At 41.8% G+C, this 16,825-nt stretch overlaps 1 protein-coding gene across 3 annotated transcripts in view; it reads left to right on the top strand.

Annotated features, from left to right (window-relative positions):
* DNAJC7 (DnaJ heat shock protein family (Hsp40) member C7) overlaps nucleotides 1–16,825 on the top strand; it is a 28,863-nt gene that overhangs the window by 3,422 nt on the left and 8,616 nt on the right. Inside the window, exons 2-8 of one of the 3 annotated variants that reach the window (XM_032319722.1) lie at nucleotides 777–933; nucleotides 8,687–8,775; nucleotides 9,501–9,625; nucleotides 10,008–10,121; nucleotides 10,769–10,843; nucleotides 15,487–15,605; nucleotides 16,309–16,462. In XM_032319722.1, the coding sequence (XP_032175613.1) occupies nucleotides 905–933; nucleotides 8,687–8,775; nucleotides 9,501–9,625; nucleotides 10,008–10,121; nucleotides 10,769–10,843; nucleotides 15,487–15,605; nucleotides 16,309–16,462 (705 nt within the window). In that variant the 5' untranslated portion in view covers nucleotides 777–904. Of the gene's footprint in view, nucleotides 1–776; nucleotides 934–5,774; nucleotides 5,897–8,686; nucleotides 8,776–9,500; nucleotides 9,626–10,007; nucleotides 10,122–10,768; nucleotides 10,844–15,486; nucleotides 15,606–16,308; nucleotides 16,463–16,825 lie in introns of those variants that run through there. The other 2 variants (XM_032319723.1, XM_032319721.1) reach the window with 2 other exon arrangements.

Below are 16,825 nucleotides of genomic sequence, written 5' to 3'. Positions count from 1 at the left end.
TGGAAGAGCTTGTTGGGGATGCCTTCCTCAGCTCTTCTTCCTCTGTTTTAAATTCTTAAGGATTTGTCTCTCTAAATCTTCTCTTGAAGTTCCAGGGTAGGCAGCTAAACATTTCAGTAAGCCCACAGGCTGAGGGGATATTATCTCTGATCTTAAATTCAAATCAGTGAAAACACTGCTTTCACCCTTCATTTTCATTTTGGTATACTTTAAATGTGGGGTCAGAGGTGGAGAAGTGGGAGGCGGGACAAATAAGTCATGGCTAAGGAAAGGATAAAGCTAGAAATACAGAATCCTGAATACCAGGATTGAGCTTGATTGATTAATTGATTAATTGAACAAGTGATGTTAACAAGTGGCGAAATTATTAAATCAGGAGAGCCTGGCTGGATCAGTTGATAGAGCATACGACTCTTGTTCTTGTGTTTGTGAGTTCCAGCCCCACGATGGGTGTAGAGATTACTTAAACATCTTTTAAAAAGTTGTTAAATGATAACTGGAGTTAAGGTAGAGTACAGAGGAAGAGTCTCTCTGTCCTTGCTGCTTTAATTCAGGTCCGCATACTGACCAGAACCAGAAACCAAATTGAGCCAAGTCAAATGGCAGTTGCTCTAGTGTCTAGTCCATTCCCAACGACCAGAAATCTGATTGGCTTAAAACCCAGGCTTATTGAACATTCTAGCCAATCAGGGATGAGTGTAGTCATTGAAGCTAGTATTTTAAAAGTTTTTAAAAGCTGAGTACTGGGCACTTGCCTTTGGTTTTTTTTTCTCTAGGACTTTAGAAGATTGGAGGACAATGGTCAGCGGCTACCTAGGTGCCTTGGTCTGATGCACAGTCCCTCTGAGAGCCCATTTCTCCCTTACTCCACTAATGTTTGGTCCCTTTTCTTCAGTGCTGAGTGATGTGGAAGTTACTTAGAGGTCGTTCCAGGTATTCTTTTAAACTCTCTGAATTTCAGCAGTAAGAACAGGATTCATTGCACAAGTTATCTCAATGTCTATTCATTTTATTGGACTGAAAATTTTTTTCCTTCTCCATCTAAATCAAAATAGCAGTTCCTGTGTTTTATCCCACCATTGGCAGAGGTGTGAGTGTTTGAGACTTTTGAGAATGAAATATGAAGAGGAGGGGCACCTGGGTGGCTCAGTGGGTTAAAGCCTCTGCCTTCGGCTTGGGTCATGAGCCCAGGGTTCTGGGATCGAGCCCCACATGGCTCTCTGCTCAGCAGGGAGCCTGCTTCCCCCTCTCTCTATGCCTGCCTTTCTGCCTCCTTGTGATCTCTGTCAAATAAATAAATAAAATCTAAAAAAAAAAAGAAAGAAGGAAAGAAAATATGAAGAGGAATATTTGACTTTCAGAGTCTAATTCTGACCCCTAATATTCTGTGTCTCATTTTTGTAGGGAGACCAGATTGTCAGATAAGCAAAGTGTTAACCATCTCTTTTGATTCTATTATTAGGTTTTGGGGGAGGGTATATGAGGCAAGCAACATTTTTCTCTTCTTGGGAGTTTCTGTCCTGCAAGTTCTTCCTCTGACAGTTTGCTCCAAGATAGTCAATCACCTGTTAAAGTAAGGAACCAAGATAACTTTATTTTAGTATTTTTTGTGAGAACTTTAGAAGCCACATACCAGTTGACAATCTAGACTTCCCCACTCTGGTTCTCACTTCCACCCCTCCCTCTCCCCAAAACTCAGAAAGCAGCCTTTTTCTTAATTATAGTTCCTTAGTTCTAGATTTTTGTTGGGTGCTAATGTCCCAGTGAGGGTAGTAGGAGATCTCACAGAATAGGGAACCAAGGAATAGAAAATGGTGGGTTTGGGGGTATGTTATGAAAATAAGACTGGGCGCCTGGGTGGCTCAGTGGGTTAAGCCGCTGCCTTCGGCTCAGGTCATGATCTCAGGGTCCTGGGATCGAGTCCCACATCGGGCTCTCTGCTCAGCAGGGAGCCTGCTTCCTTCTCTCACTCTCCATCTGCCTGCCTCTCTGCCTGCTTGTGATCTCTGTCTGTCAAATAAATAAAATCTTTAATAAAAAAAAAAAAAAAAAATCTTAAAAAAAAAAAAAAAAAAAAAAAAGAAAATAAGACTGACTGTTGCTGAGAGGCCAGGACTTGTGTCCTCAGATTGGCTTCTGAGAAGTTTCTCAGAGCCAGCATTATGGTTGGGTCTCCTCTCCCCTGGAGTAAAGGTTAGGTAGATGCCAGCTTGTGACACCTCCCATTTAAGGAACTAGCATAAATATGTTGTGGTTGAGTCAGCTGTTTCATGGGAATATCTTTCTGTGGGCAACAATAGGGTTTCTGTCTGGGTCAATTGATTAGTTGATTGCTTTTTTCCCCCCACACTGAATAAGACATTGCCAACTCCAGTGTGTTGCCTGGTGTCCTTCCCTACTTGAGCAGTAGAGAGTGCTACTGCCTTGTGTAGACTGTTATCTGTGACTCCCCTTGGTCCTTTCTGGCTCTGCCCCTGTTGAGGCATATCCCCACCACCACCACCACCGAATGTCCAGAAAGAGAACAACTTGAACTGGTATGTTAATGAGTTTTCTTCATCTTCGTCTCCTCCCCTGTTTTGGGGAGAAGGATGGGTATTTTAATTGTGCTTTAAAGTGAAAATAGAAGCTGTTTATTCTAAAGCAAAGGTAAAGGAAGGTAGGTAGCTCACTTTACCACCTGGTGGAGAACCCACCCTCTGTTTTCTCTGGACCATTTTGAAGCCTTCATTCATACCCAGTATATAGCACCTTGCATTCAGCAAGCGCTGAGTCCGTGGAATTGCTCCACCTACCTATATAGATCAAACTTGTCATTTCATCCGTAGACTAGTTAGAAAACGAAGAAAGAATAGTATGTGTTTGGTAAGATGGAATAAAAGGCTCCCGGGCTCCTTTTACTTATTCTCTCATGGAGGTCAGAGAGAGTACAACATGAAACAGGCCCTCTGACATGCCTTTGGGGACAAGAGGTCTTGGTCTGTGGGAAGGAGGAAGGAATTTCTACTCTGAGACTGGCCAAGATCCCGTAAATTCTAAAGGGTGGAGGATGTTTCTAGATCGAAGAACAACTAGTATACTTGACTGAATAAGAGAAATGGGTGCAACAGTCACAGAGTGAAGGTGACATTTTGGAAGTAGTAAATATGGTAAGAATGCCTAAAGGATATTTGACTTAGGGACAGTATAAAGTGTTATTGTTAATAGGTAGCTTTTTCTAAGATTCTTCCTGCCAGTAGAATGGTCTCCAAAAGCTCTGTGCTCTAACAAAAGAAATCATCTTGTCCTGAGTTGTATTTTTAGCAGTTAGATTTTTCTTCCACATCAAAACTAGCCGAATACATCAAGAAAATGCAAAAAAGAGAAAAAAAATCTCATTCAAGCTTCTGTATCTCTTTTGATTTAAAGTTGTTGTTGTTGTTGTTGTTGTTTTAAGATTTTATATATTTATTTGACAGAGAGAGACAGCGGGAGAGAGAATACAAGCAAGGGGAGTGGGAGAGGGAGAAGCAGGCTTCCTGTCCCATGTGGGGCTCGATCCTAGGACCCTGGGATTTTGACCTGAGCTGAAGGCAGACACTTAACAACTGAGCCACCCAGGCGCACCTTGATTTAAAGTATTTTTAATGGCTATTAGTAGAGCTGAACTTGGGGCGCCTGGGTGTCTCGGTAGGTTAAACCTCTGCCTTCAGCTCAGGTCCTGATCTCAGGGTCAAGCCCTGCAGCAACCGGGCTCTCTGCTCAGCAGGGAGCCTGCTTCTCCCCCCTCCCCTCTCTGCCCACCTCTCTGTCTACTTGTGATCTGTCAAATAAATAAAATCTTAAAAAAAATAATAATAATAAGAAAACCTGAGCTTTATCAAAAATATATTGTTCTAGCCAAATACTTGAAATAAGTAAAAACAGTCAGGTGTGTTTTTCTCGTAAAGAAAAAATCTAATCCACATTTCCTAAGTTGCAGATGTTACAGAATAGTGAACTGTTCTAGTCCCTTTTTTTTTTTTTTTTAAAGATTTTATTTATTTATTTGATAGCAGAAGCAGCAAGAGAAGCAGGCTCCCTGCTGAGCAGGGAACCCAGGGTCAGAGCTCCATCCCGGGACCCTGGGATCATACCTCAGCCAAAGTCAGACAGTTAACAGACTGAACCACCTAGGCACTGCACTGTCTTTTTTTTTTTTTTTTTTTTTTTTTTTTTAATGCACAGAGGTAATAAACCTTAAAGTGACACTGTACAGATACTGAAGCATCTCACCCCCATTTTAATAATTCATAAATACCTGAAATGTGAAGCATTTCCAAAGAGAACTCAGTCATATTGAGGGCATTTTCCAAAACTGCCACCCAGTGAACCCTGCATTCATGAAAGCTGATGAGTAAAATTCTCTAACTCTCTCATTGCTAAAAGATAAACCAGTTTGTCGAAGGTGAAGATCTTGCTTTACCATTAAACTTGGAAGTATTGAGAAAGAAAATGGAGATTTTTATAGGGCATCTAATTTGGATCCCATTGCAATGTGAAGTGTGGTGTTTGAATGTATGTTTAATTTAGCTGAGCTATAAACGTGCAGAGTTGACTGGTCATCATAAGCCCAAGTCGTCTGAATTGGTCACATGATGCTGAGCCTTGCTAAGACTTGTGTGATACCAAATGGTTCCTTTGGCACTGTTCGTTGGAGTAATTAGCGTCAGTGATGAATGAGTGCTGCATTGGGGGAGAGAGAATATAATTGCATGATCAGAGGATATACAGATTTTTAACATGTGTAGTGTAGAAGAGCAGGTGTCAGCCTGCAGTTTTCTGATTGACGAAGTTATTTCCAAAAAAAGAAATACATCTTAAAACAGCAAAGCAGATCAGGAGTGGAATGTAGTCTCCTTACCTGTTTCTGTCAGAGAGAAGGCCGCCCAGGCCCTCCAGCACTGTTTCTGTTGTGGTGGAACACCCCCCGCCCCCCGCTCCCCCCCCCCCGTACTTCCAAAGAGGATAGAAGTTTTTGAAAATCTTTCAGTAGCTCTTTTCACAGGGATTTGTTGCTGGCTGTCAAAGTGAAAGGACTGGTTTGGTGGAGGGTAGAGTCTTTCCCAGCATCTCCTGACAAGTCAGAGACGAAGCTTATTCTGCTTAGAGATTTGGTGGGAAACTAGATAAATTAGTTTTAATCCAGAAACCTTGACATTGGCTAACAGGATCTAGTGGGAAAAAATCTGGGACTGTCAGAGTTAGGCCGCCTGTGCAGCTGCCTTGGATACTTCACTGGCTCTTCCTCCGTTGAAGGACCTGAGAGAAGATTGCCGTAACCACTTCAGGAGGCCCATGGAATGCCTTTGAAATCTGAAAAAGTACTAGAGATGTAGTGTAGCTATTAATAGGTCCAGTAGTCAGTTAGGGCCAAGTCTCTATCTTGATGTGGTATTATATTTCAGGGTTTAGTCTGAATTTTATTTTGTGGCCATAGAAAATAACCTGTAGTGTCATTTAGTCCATTTTGGACCTCTTTCTTCTTTTTGGTTGGTCCAGGCGGACCTAATTAATTCCAGTCCTTCCTTTCTCAGTGCTGATATGTTTTGGTAGCTACGTGTTGTAACTTCACTTGGTTATCAAATCCGCTGATGCTGGCGGTGAGTGGAGTGACAGATACCAGCACCAGACTGCCCTCAGTTCCCTCGTTAACCGGCTCTTCTCCTTCTTTTCCAGTCCCACGCCTTTGACATCTCATCCTTCAGTCCCTTTGCTGTAAGGGCAACTTGAACAAGCTTCAGCCCTTTCTCAGACTCCCAGGGCAGGACTTGAATGGATTTGACCCTGGAATTGTTCCTGATGCAGCCTTGTTCAGTTCTTGCTGCTGCCATGCTGGATTCCAAAGATCCACTTTTTCCTCGGCTGGTCTCACAGGGTCAGGCCCATTGGTTAAAGCATGTCATGTATTTGGTGGGGAGGTTCAAAACGATGGAGGGACTCCACTTTGGGAGTTGGACCTGGAGGCAAAAAATAAGCATTCAGCCTAAAAGCACTAAGTGCCCATTGTTCAGGCAGCTGTAAATCAACCATGTTTCTATGAAAATAAGTCCTTTTCATGAGGCAGTTGTGTGGGAATAGCTAATTCTGGCCTGATGCTGTGCAGTGTGAGATTAAAAACATGGTAACTTGTCACAACACAATTCTTCTTGTTCTTTCTGCTGTGGGCTGACTCTACATTACTCGCTTTGTTTGCTCTAGAATGGAATCTACTCACCATTTACTAAAATGAAATGCATTTCTTGGGGGAGGCAAAGTCCAGTTCACTAGGTCTTACATCTTAAAGAGAAAGGAGCCCTGCTCTCTCTGTGACTAATTGTTAGGAATGTCATTTAGCTTGTTTAAATCCAGATTGTAGTTCTGGAGTTGGATTTTATATGCTGGGGCTATTTTATGTCTTAGTTTGAAGAAATTCACATTCATTGCCCATGTCTTGTTCTTAGCAGGAGAGATTAATTTTTAGTCTTAAGCAATAGCTAGAGATGAGCATTGGAGAGAAAGCTTAGCATGGTAGACAGTGCAAAAGCTTTGGAATCTGTCACATGTGGCTTGACATCCTGACCCTGGGCCAGTTTTTAATCTCTACCCCTTATTTAACTTCTCTGAGAAATGGGAATAATGTAACACCTGGTAGGAAGATAACACATGGAAAGTGCCAGGCTTCAGAAATTATTTCTGGCTTTCCACAGAAATCATTTTTTGTGTTTTTATAGAAGCTGGTGCTGAAGTCCCCCGCCTCCATGAAAGTTGGTGTTTTAGGAAAGAAAGGGCACCTTTCTGTAGCTCTACAGATTGCTTCACCTTTGACTAACAAGCTTTCTACTGCTAATACAGTGTCTTTTCAAGGGCCTAGATACCCTTGGTTTTCCTCAGGGATTTGTGTATTCTTAGCCACCAGCCAGCTAAGGAGAAGACTGGGTCTTCTCAGGTGCACTGTAGGCCCAATGTTTCCTTTGAATTACCACTCCATTTCTTCATAGTCGTCTGACTCAGCTTCTGACATCCAGTGTTGGGGAAGCCCTTTCTTCAGATCTCTTGACATGTCTCCTCTTAAAGGATAGGCTCCTCATAGTTTTATAGTGCCTTGCTTAATTTAGAACTGCAGGATGGTGTACACCATGTAGAAAGGTTGCAGTTGGTCCCGTAAATCTTGCAGTTGTGGGGTTCCTTCTTGAGGACTTTGAATAGCAAATGGCCGCTTCATAGCATTGTACCAGTTGGTGTAAATTATTCAAACAGATTTATGTCCATCACAGTTCAAATCTGTCAACATTTATAGATCATTCCCATTTTTCTTCTTTCTTCTAGCAGCCTTTTTATGTTAGTAGGGCTTGCCAGGACAGTACTGGAGAAGAAGGCAAAGGGAGATTGCCTCAATAAAAAGAGGGTGGCTTTGCCACTTTATAGTTTAAAATACGTTAAGTAAATAAATCAAATCTTCCCAGTGCCAGTGTCCATAGAATCAAGCTGTAAACTCCCATACCATCACTATGTTAAGAATTAGGTACTTCTGTCCCTACGTCCCTTGCACTGGATTCTATTTTGGGTGTGTAGAGGACAGAAAAAGAAACAGATTCTTCCTTATAGCAAAAATGCTCAGATATTTAGTTATGTTGCAGGAATCACTTGGGTACAGAATTAATCTTCGTCACTCAGTTTGGTCATTAAAATGATTTGGTGTATCTTTGGTAGGGGTTACTAGTTCTTCTAAAACATTGTTAGTCATATCTTACCCGATTCTCGTTCCTTGATCTGGAATATAATTCTCCTTACATAACATTATTCCTTTCAGAAAGTACAATTTGTCTAATGGCACAGCTTCAAAAATGGATCTTGGAATAGGGCAGAAATTCCGGTATTATGCACTTGGTGGTTATACAAGGTACTATAGGAACGGTAGCGGGGCACAAGTACCCACATAGATTTGATAGGCAGAGAACACCAGTAGATGGGTACAAATGAGAGCATGGCACTGGCAGGCTATACCTGTTATCCAAGTTCTTGGTCTCTGCTGTCACTCAGCTCCGTCCTCCATCTTAAATACCAGAATGCTGTGCTTTTAACTCCTTTGCCACCTGCTTTTGCTCTGCTTGTCCTTTCAGTGACAAATGGAAGAGCCAGTTTTCAAGAAAGTAAATCATTGGAACTCTAAGGATGTGACCCATTTCACATTCAGAAATCATTGCCCCTGAATGGAGTGATCTGTAACTGAATTTTTATGTTTGCTAAAGAGGCAGCTGTAGTGACACAGTGGAAAGGAAATACATGTAAAAATTCAGGGGCACCTGGCTGGCTCAGAGGAACATGCAACTCTTGATCTTGGGGTAATGCGTTTGAGCCCCATGTTGGATGTAGAGATTATTTAATAAATAAATAAACTTTAGAAATTTCCGTCTCTGTGAGAGGATATCTAAATTTGCTTGTTGCAGGGGATATGACTATAGGCAGGAATAGCGAGGAAAGGCAGGTAACATGAGAGTTTTCTTTGTTTAGTTTGAATGTATCTAAGTGACAAAAAAATAGCATCAAACAAATCTATAAATTCCTTCAAGTATCACACTAACTTTCAGCTCAGTATGCTTGGGGCTCTAGACCAAAAATTGCTCCCATGAGATTACAGAGGTGAGTCCTTGTGTGTAACATGCTCCTCTTTCTCTTTCCTTTTCAGGGAAGCAGAGTCTTTCAAGGAACAAGGAAATGCATACTATGCCAAGAAAGATTACAATGAAGCTTATAACTATTATACAAAAGCCATAGGTGAGAAGGACCTACTGCTTATCTTGGAAGATAAATTTGCTAAATATAAATTCTGTTATAAGTAGCGCCTCGTGAAAAAGTAGCCTTTGGCTTAGTGGGTTCATAACTTACTCTTTGAAATCTTTCAAACTTAATTGGCTTATGAGGGATGACCTATAAATGGGTAGTTCTTCATTTGACAAATTAAAGGCAAGTCCAGAAATTCTAGATATGGCAAAAAGATAATCCACCTACATGCATCTCAGCCATTTCCGGCTCATTTAACCATGTTAGAAAATGGCCCTTACGAATATTAATTATCAGATCTTAACAACTTTCATGCCTCCTCTGCCAGCATATTTTAATCCCATGTCAGCGTGTTTCTCACCTAACTTGCTTACAGGCTCTCCAACCCTAATTCAACAAATGCAAATTCATTTTTCTCTCTCATTATCTGTAATACAATTCATTAAGAAGATAAATGTGCTGGCCCCTCCCCTTTAAAGGATAATCAGTGCACTTTAAAGCTATCAAGTTATTTTTAAGTAACTATTTTTTTAATTGGTCATACTGTTGCTGCTCTTTGCACAGGTAGTCAAAATTTCGGCCATGGCCTTTTAGAGTATGTCAGCATTCCTATTATAGTTTGATTGCCTTGATGTAGTTCTGAGGGGAGATGGCCCCTGCGTTTTTGAAGCAGTGACCCATGCTAAGCCTTATTTTATTTTCTTCTGCCTTTCCTGTAGATATGTGTCCTAAAAATGCTAGCTATTATGGGAATCGAGCCGCCACTTTGATGATGCTCGGAAAGTTCCGGGAAGCTCTTGGGGATGCACAGCAGTCAGTGAGGTTGGATGACAGTTTCGTCCGGGTACGTAATGTGACCATCCCTGGGGAGGACTGGTTGCTGCAGTTGTGTTCCTCTAGCCCAGGTCTTCTCCGTCTTGACACCGTAGACACTTGGGACCAGATAATTCTTTGTTGTGGGGGGCTATCCTGTGTGTTGTGTGACATTTAGCAGCATCTCTTTAACCACTAGGTATAAGTAGCACCCCTTCTCCCCGACTGTGACAACCAAACATGTCTCCAACATTGCTAACCGTCCCGTGGAGGGCGGAATCTCCCCTGGGTGAGAACCGCTGCTCTGGCACTTTCATCCCATGCTGGTTTTGTGTGGGTGTTTGTTGCTGCTGTTGGTTGCTCTCTGCTTGGCCAATCATGCTCCTTTTCTTCGCTCTTTGCATTTCTTCTAGGGACATCTACGAGAGGGCAAGTGCCATCTATCTCTAGGGAATGCCATGGCGGCATGTCGTAGTTTCCAGAGAGCCCTAGAATTGGATCACAAAAACGCTCAGGCACAACAAGAGGTATGGTTCTGGTCTTGTCCATATGGAAAGAGACACTGTGGTATAGTGACCTGAAAGTCAGAACTGAGAGCTCAAAAAAAAAAGAACTGAGAGCTAGTCTTAGTTCTGGCATTGCCACACCTGGGTCATTATAGGCAAGTCTTGTAGTCTGAGCCTCAGTTTCTTATATGTAGACAAAGTTTTAAATATTATTTATAATTTAGAAATTTGTAAAATGGAGGGTTTCTGAGATGGCTGTGGAGCAGAGAGCTGCTGCAAGGAACAGATTTGAGTGAGGTTAAAGTATTTGAGTAAATTCAAATCCTGATTAAATCAGTAGCAGCTAAAATGTGTTTAGTTCCATTTCCATTTATTCCCAGTTTACTCCTGGATGCGTTTTAGTGAGAATCTGGAAACTTCTGCTCAACCTCTGATGATGCCGTGCCTTGAATTTATGTCTGTCAGGGCATGACTCTGGTTTTCCTGACTTGAAGTTCAAACTGAGGTCACAGTTGCATTTTCACCAACTTGATTTGTGAAAAGTCTGTGGTTCTGATTTTCTTGAACTCATATTTCATCAAAACCTTGATTTTTGTGTGTGTTTGTGTGTGTGGTTGTTGAATTTACAACATCATTAAAACTTTCCTTTATCTGATTTTCTCGTATAGTTCAAGAATGCTAATGCAGTCATAGAATATGAGAAAATAGCAGAAACAGATTTTGAGAAGCGGGATTTTCGGAAGGTAAAGTACAACTATGGGGAAATCTTACCTACCCTTTATTACAAGGCTCCCCGCATGCGCACGCATACGTGCGTGGATGTGTGTAGTGTGGTACAAAAGGTGTGTGTGTGTGTGTTGGTGGGTGGGTGTGGGTGTAGGTAGTATGGTACAGAAGATCCAGAATAATAAATTACCACTTCATTTTGACTTTGGCTTTTTCTTTTCTTTTTTTTTTTTTAAGAGTATTTTTTTTTTAAGAACACGTTCATAGTAGAATTGAGAGGAAGGTACAGAGAGTTTGCATATCCCCCTGCCCCCACACATGCATAGCCTCCCCCATTATCAATATTCCCCACCAAAGGCACGTTTTTTTTTAAAGATTTATTTGAGAGACAGAGTGCACCAGAGAGAGCAGAAGCATCATGAGGGAAAGGCAGAGGGAGAGGGAGAAGCAGACTCTCCAATGAGCAGGAAGCTAGGACCCTGGGATCATGACCTGAGCTGAAGGCAGATGCTTAACTGACAGCCACGCAGGTGCTCTGAGGGGCACATGTGTTACAGTTATGGTTTTGACAGTTTTGAATAGAGCTGCTCTAAACATCTGCGTGCAGGTTTTTGTGTCGATACAAGTTTTCACTTCTTTTGGGTAAATACCAAGAAGGGCAATTGCTGGATCATGTGGTAAAAGCATGTTAACTTTTATAAGAAACTACCAAAATGACATCTAAAAACTTTTTTGCCAAGGTATTTATTTTCTTTTTTTTTTTCCAAGGTATTTATTTTCTAATGATATTTGGCTTTATGTTAAAAAGCAGTGTGAGTTTACTCAAGTTTGTTCCTGCTTTTGATATAAGATAATAGCCTAAGTGGGTACTGGCATATAGAGGGAATACTAGCTAGAATTAAATATTAGGTTTGGGTAATCCATTTTAATTTGAATGAGAGCTAGCTTTAACTCCTGCTTCGTGTGAATTAGATGCAGGTCTAAATAAAAAATAGAGGCTCCTTACAGATTTTTGACCAATGTATGTAACCTGTCACCACTACTGTTTTGATGTTAGGCCTTTCTGTGAAAGCACACTGCTCTCCTTTATGGAGCTGTGTGATAGTCCATGAAAATTTATGTGCCAAAAGGGTTCACCTGCCTGAAAGCATGGGAAGGGTATAAAAGTTCTAGATATCTTTGTAGCTGTTGTTAATAGTGGTTATGTCTCCTCTGTATAATTCTCAATTCCCGGGGCGCCTGGGTGGCTGAGTGGGTTAAAGCCTCTGCCTTCGGCTCAGGGTTCTGGGATCGAGCCCTGAGTCAGGCTCTCTGCTCAGCAGGGAGTCTGCTTCCCCCGCCCCCCCCCCCCGCCTGCCTCTCTGCCTACTTGTGATCTCTGTCTGTCAAATAAATAAAATCTTTTAAAAAAAAATTCTCAATTCTCTGCTTAGGTGATAGCTTTCATTAGAGTTTCAAAAGGGAAGGTGAATAGCCCCCTAAAAAGGTAAAAACCACTGATTAGGATCAATTTTCAGGATCACTTACAAGAGGTTTGTATCATCCAAGGAACAGATTGTTACTTCATACGTGGGAATTTGCTCAGTGCTTTCTGTAGAATGTATTCAATAAACGTTTGATAAAAGGGTACAGTTAAGAATTATTATTTTTTAGAATTATTCTTAATTATTCTTTTTTTTAAAAAAAAGATTTTATTTATTTAATTGACAGCGAGATCACAAGTAGACAGAGAGGCAGGCAGAGAGAGAGGAAGGGAAGCAGGCTCCCTGCTGAGCAGAGAGCCTGACTCAGGGCTCGATCCCAGGACCCTGAGATCATGATCTGAGCCGAAGGCAGAGGCTTTAACCCACTGAGCCACCCAGGCGCCCCTATTCTTATTCTTAAGTAACAAACTGTGCAGGTATTTGGTAATAAATATTTCTGATTAACTTATGCAGAGTCCCAGCATTGACTCCTTGGCATCCCTCTTCTGTCCATTGGTTTTAATAACCACAGTGTCTTTGTACTGTGATTCATAAGTTTTTTGAGGGGTGTGTGTGTGTTTAGAAAGCGATTCTGCTTTCTGTCACGTTTTCAGAGGTTCACATAGGCAAAAGCTTTGTCTCAAAAGGCAGTTTTTAGAGTTTCTTTTCTCTCTTGCCCACTCTGGAGCCAGAATCCCCAGTTTGTGACAGAATCCTCTGTTTGTGACATCCCAGCCCCCCCACTGTAGCTCATGGTGATGTCACAAATGAAGAATTATGATCCTGGCAGGGGAAACAGATGAACTTGGAAGAAACAAAGATCTTCTTTGCCTGCAGCTGTCCATAGTCATGGGGGTTGGGGGGTGGGAAGTGAAGCACTGAGCCTTCAGCTGACACGCCACTGACCCGACGGGTAGAACCATCTCCACACAGAACGTTGCAAATGCAACGGGGTGTGGCTGCTTACATCTGATTGCTTCCCCTCCCTCCCCAGTTCTTTTTCTATTTAAGGGAGAAAAAATTAGCACCATGACTCCACCCTACATGATACCTGAATTTTCATAGTATCCTTAGAACTTCGAGGATAGTGACCTATGCCCCGAGAGAGAGTTCTTCCCCCACATTGCTCTGTGAACATTGCAGTCTTCCCAGTGGAGCAGCTCTTGTTGTTTTCTTACTTCTGCATATTTTCAAATTTAGATTTTTGAATAGGTGCTATTCATCATTAAAAATTAGAGAAGTATTGGTGGAGTGGGGGAGGTAGAAGTATAAACAATACTCAGTGATAGGTATTCCCTCACACTTCTGTCTGCCTAGTTCTCACCCCCTCAAGTAATCTCTGGTCTTATTTCTTCTGTTCCCCTACAGTTTGGTTGTACATATATAAGCAAACAGAGTCCTGATTTTCCCTTTTTTATATGAAAGGTTACATGCTTTTCACTGTTGTGGATCTTTTTTTCCATTTAGTAGACCTTGAGAGTCTTTTCTGTAGTAATACATGGAAAGTTGCTTCATTCTGTTTTAGAGCCAATCGGTATTCCATTATATGAATGTCTAACCAGTTGCCTGTTGCTGGAATTTGGCCCATTATTACTTCTGAGCTTTCAAACTTCATTTCTTCCTGATCCCCATGGCCAGATTCTTAGACAAAATGGTGTCTCTTAATTCCACATTCCTCCTTCGGGTCATGTATCCTTGATGAGAATATGATTCAGCAAGGACCTCCCAGAAATAGCAGCTAAATCAAAAGCGAAGCCTTTGGGTGCCTGGGTGGCTCAGTCGTTGTTAAGCATCTGCATTTGGTTCAGGTCATGATTCCAGGGTCCTGGGATCAAGCCCCAAATTGGGCTCCCTGCTCAGCGGGAAGCCTGCTTCTCCCTCTCCCACTCCCCCTGCTGTGTTCCCTCTCTTGCTGTGTCTCTCTCTGTCAAATAAAATAAAAAGTCTTTTAAAAAAGTGAAGGCTCAGAGAACAAACTTATGAAAAGAGAAAAAAGGAATATGTGGAGAGGCTTTATCAAGCTGAAAGATAAGTAATCCCATTGTGTGCATGTGCGTGAGAGAGAGAGAAACGCTTTTTGGTTTATATCTTAGCATGTGGAGTATAGTAGTCTGATACAGTCTATTTAGGACCATTTTAAACCAACCATTTTATTGGTATATTTCTACTAAAATAGAAGTGGAGGGATGCCTGGGTGGCTCAGTCAGTCCTGGGCTTGAGCCCTGTGTTGGGCTCCATGCTCAGTGGGGAGTCTGAGGATTCTCTCTCCCTCTGCTCCTCCCCTCCACTTATACCCCCCACAAGTAAATAAACCTTTTAAAAAATAAATAAAGGGGCACCTGGGTGGCTCAGTGGGTTGAGCTTCTGCCTTCAGCTCAGGTCATGATCCCAGTGTCCTGGGATCGAGCCCCACATCAGGTTCTCTGCTCAGCAGGGAGCCTGCTTCCCCCTCTCTCTCTGCCTGCCTCTCTGTCTACTTGTGATCTCTGTCTGTCATATAAATAAATAAATTAATTAAATAAATAAATAAATAAAATAAAATAGAAGTGTAAGTGTGGCCACCAGGGTGCTTAATGAGATGTGAGGCTCATGGCACAGGGAGGAGGGAACAGTAAGCACTTTTAGTAATATAGGGAGCAATGATTCTGTATCAGGTAATTTTAGGTATCCTTGCCTTATGTAATAGGCTAAGCATGGTAAGTTATGAAAAGTAGCAAATAACCATATTTCTACACTAGAAGAGTGTGAATTTTGGTCCCAGTCACTGTGGAGGCAGCTTCGCATGGTGATTAACACCTCTGGAGTTACAGTGTCTGAGACCGAATCCTGTTGTTGTCACATGCTTTGGTGACCTTGAACACATTCCTTAATCTCTGTGTTTTAGTTTAGTTTCTCATTGATAAAATAAGGTACTTCATAAAATTACATTATAAAATTGTTGTAGTATTAACTTGGTCAGTATATAAAGTACTTAAATGTTTGTTGTTGTCATGTCATTAGAATCTGGATCAGTTTCTCCCCTTGTTTCAGTGGTTTAATCAAATGAATTAGCTATGTTCCTAGGCTCTGATATTGCTTTTCTTTTAATCTGTCTGTTGCTCATGGCCAGATATTTAATGAATAAGTGAATATTTAATAAATGAAGATACTTCTAGAGTCCAGAATGAAGAGCCTTCTTTTCTTTTTTCTCCCCATAGGTGGTTTTCTGCATGGATCGTGCCCTAGAATTTGCCCCTGCCTGCCATCGCTTCAAAATCCTCAAAGCAGAATGTTTAGCAATGCTAGGTCGTTACCCGGAAGCACAGTCTGTGGCCAGGTATGAAGTCAGGCCAGTTCTGTATTGAACTGGTATTGAGCACTAGACAGGTGCCGTCTGGCAGCTCTCTGTACCACCATATGTCATGTAGGTAGACCAGAGAGCTGAGCAGACCTTCCTGGGACTTAAAGCCAGAGTTAGACAAGATCTGAAAACCTACCAGATATGTAGAAGTACAGTAGGAACTTCAGCTCCATGTGGGAGGACACCTGTGTGAGGTGTGGCTTTTTTGTTTTTTATTTGTTTTAATGTCATTTTCTTCCTGCACCACAGGTTTGCGAGCTCTGTGAGGGCCAAGTAGTAAATACTTTAGGCTTTGTAGGTCATACAGTCTCTGTCGCAACCATTCACCTCTGTCACTGTAGTGCAGAAGCAGCCGCTGATAATAGATAAGTGGATGACGTGGCCTGATTTCAGTACAATTGAATTTATATGAACAGTGGCAGGCAGGATCGGGCCCTGTGGGCTGTAGTTTGCCAATCTCTGTCCTAACAAAGACTGAGACACAGGAAGTGTATTAAAGGTAAATGCAGGTGGTTTATTTGGCGAAGACATGGGAAGAGCTCATTGGGATCTGTCTACATTTGGATACTTTTTTACTAGACACAGGGTCAAGAGAAAAACTGGCAAGAGTAATCACAAAAGATAATAACGGTGGGGAGATCCAAACTATGCTGAATGTGCCCCTTTCTGGCTATTGCAGTGACATTTTACGAATGGATTCTACCAATGCGGATGCTCTCTATGTACGAGGTCTTTGCCTTTATTATGAAGATTGTATTGAGAAGGCGGTTCAGTTTTTTGTACAGGCTCTCAGGATGGCTCCTGACCATGAGAAGGCCTGCATTGCTTGCAGAGTAAGTTCTAGGCCCCACTTCTGAGTAGGAAAAAAAGCTTCCTTTTTGAGCCTTTAAGAGCATCAAGAGTGGAAGATTCAAGGCCCATACGAAATATGATAGCTCCTTTGCCCACCTTGCCAGGATGCTTCATCCTTTCATTAGAAATTAATTCACTAAGAACTACTTTTATTGACCCAAAGGTAAATGTGATCATACAGGGTCAGATCTTCTAATACCTAAGTGTGTTTTTTTCTTCTCTCAGTGAAGAAAAAATAGTAGTGTTTATCCTAGGGAGTGGAGGTAAAACCTGGGTAAACGAGTCTCATTGTTGTTCTTTTGTAAATCTTGGTTTCACCTGTCCACGCTGTAGGAAGCACCAGT

The sequence above is a fragment of the Mustela erminea genome, chromosome 18 (assembly GCF_009829155.1).
Source record: "Mustela erminea isolate mMusErm1 chromosome 18, mMusErm1.Pri, whole genome shotgun sequence".
Classification (NCBI taxonomy): Eukaryota; Metazoa; Chordata; class Mammalia; order Carnivora; family Mustelidae; genus Mustela; species Mustela erminea.
This window is presented reverse-complemented; position numbering and strand designations above follow the sequence as displayed.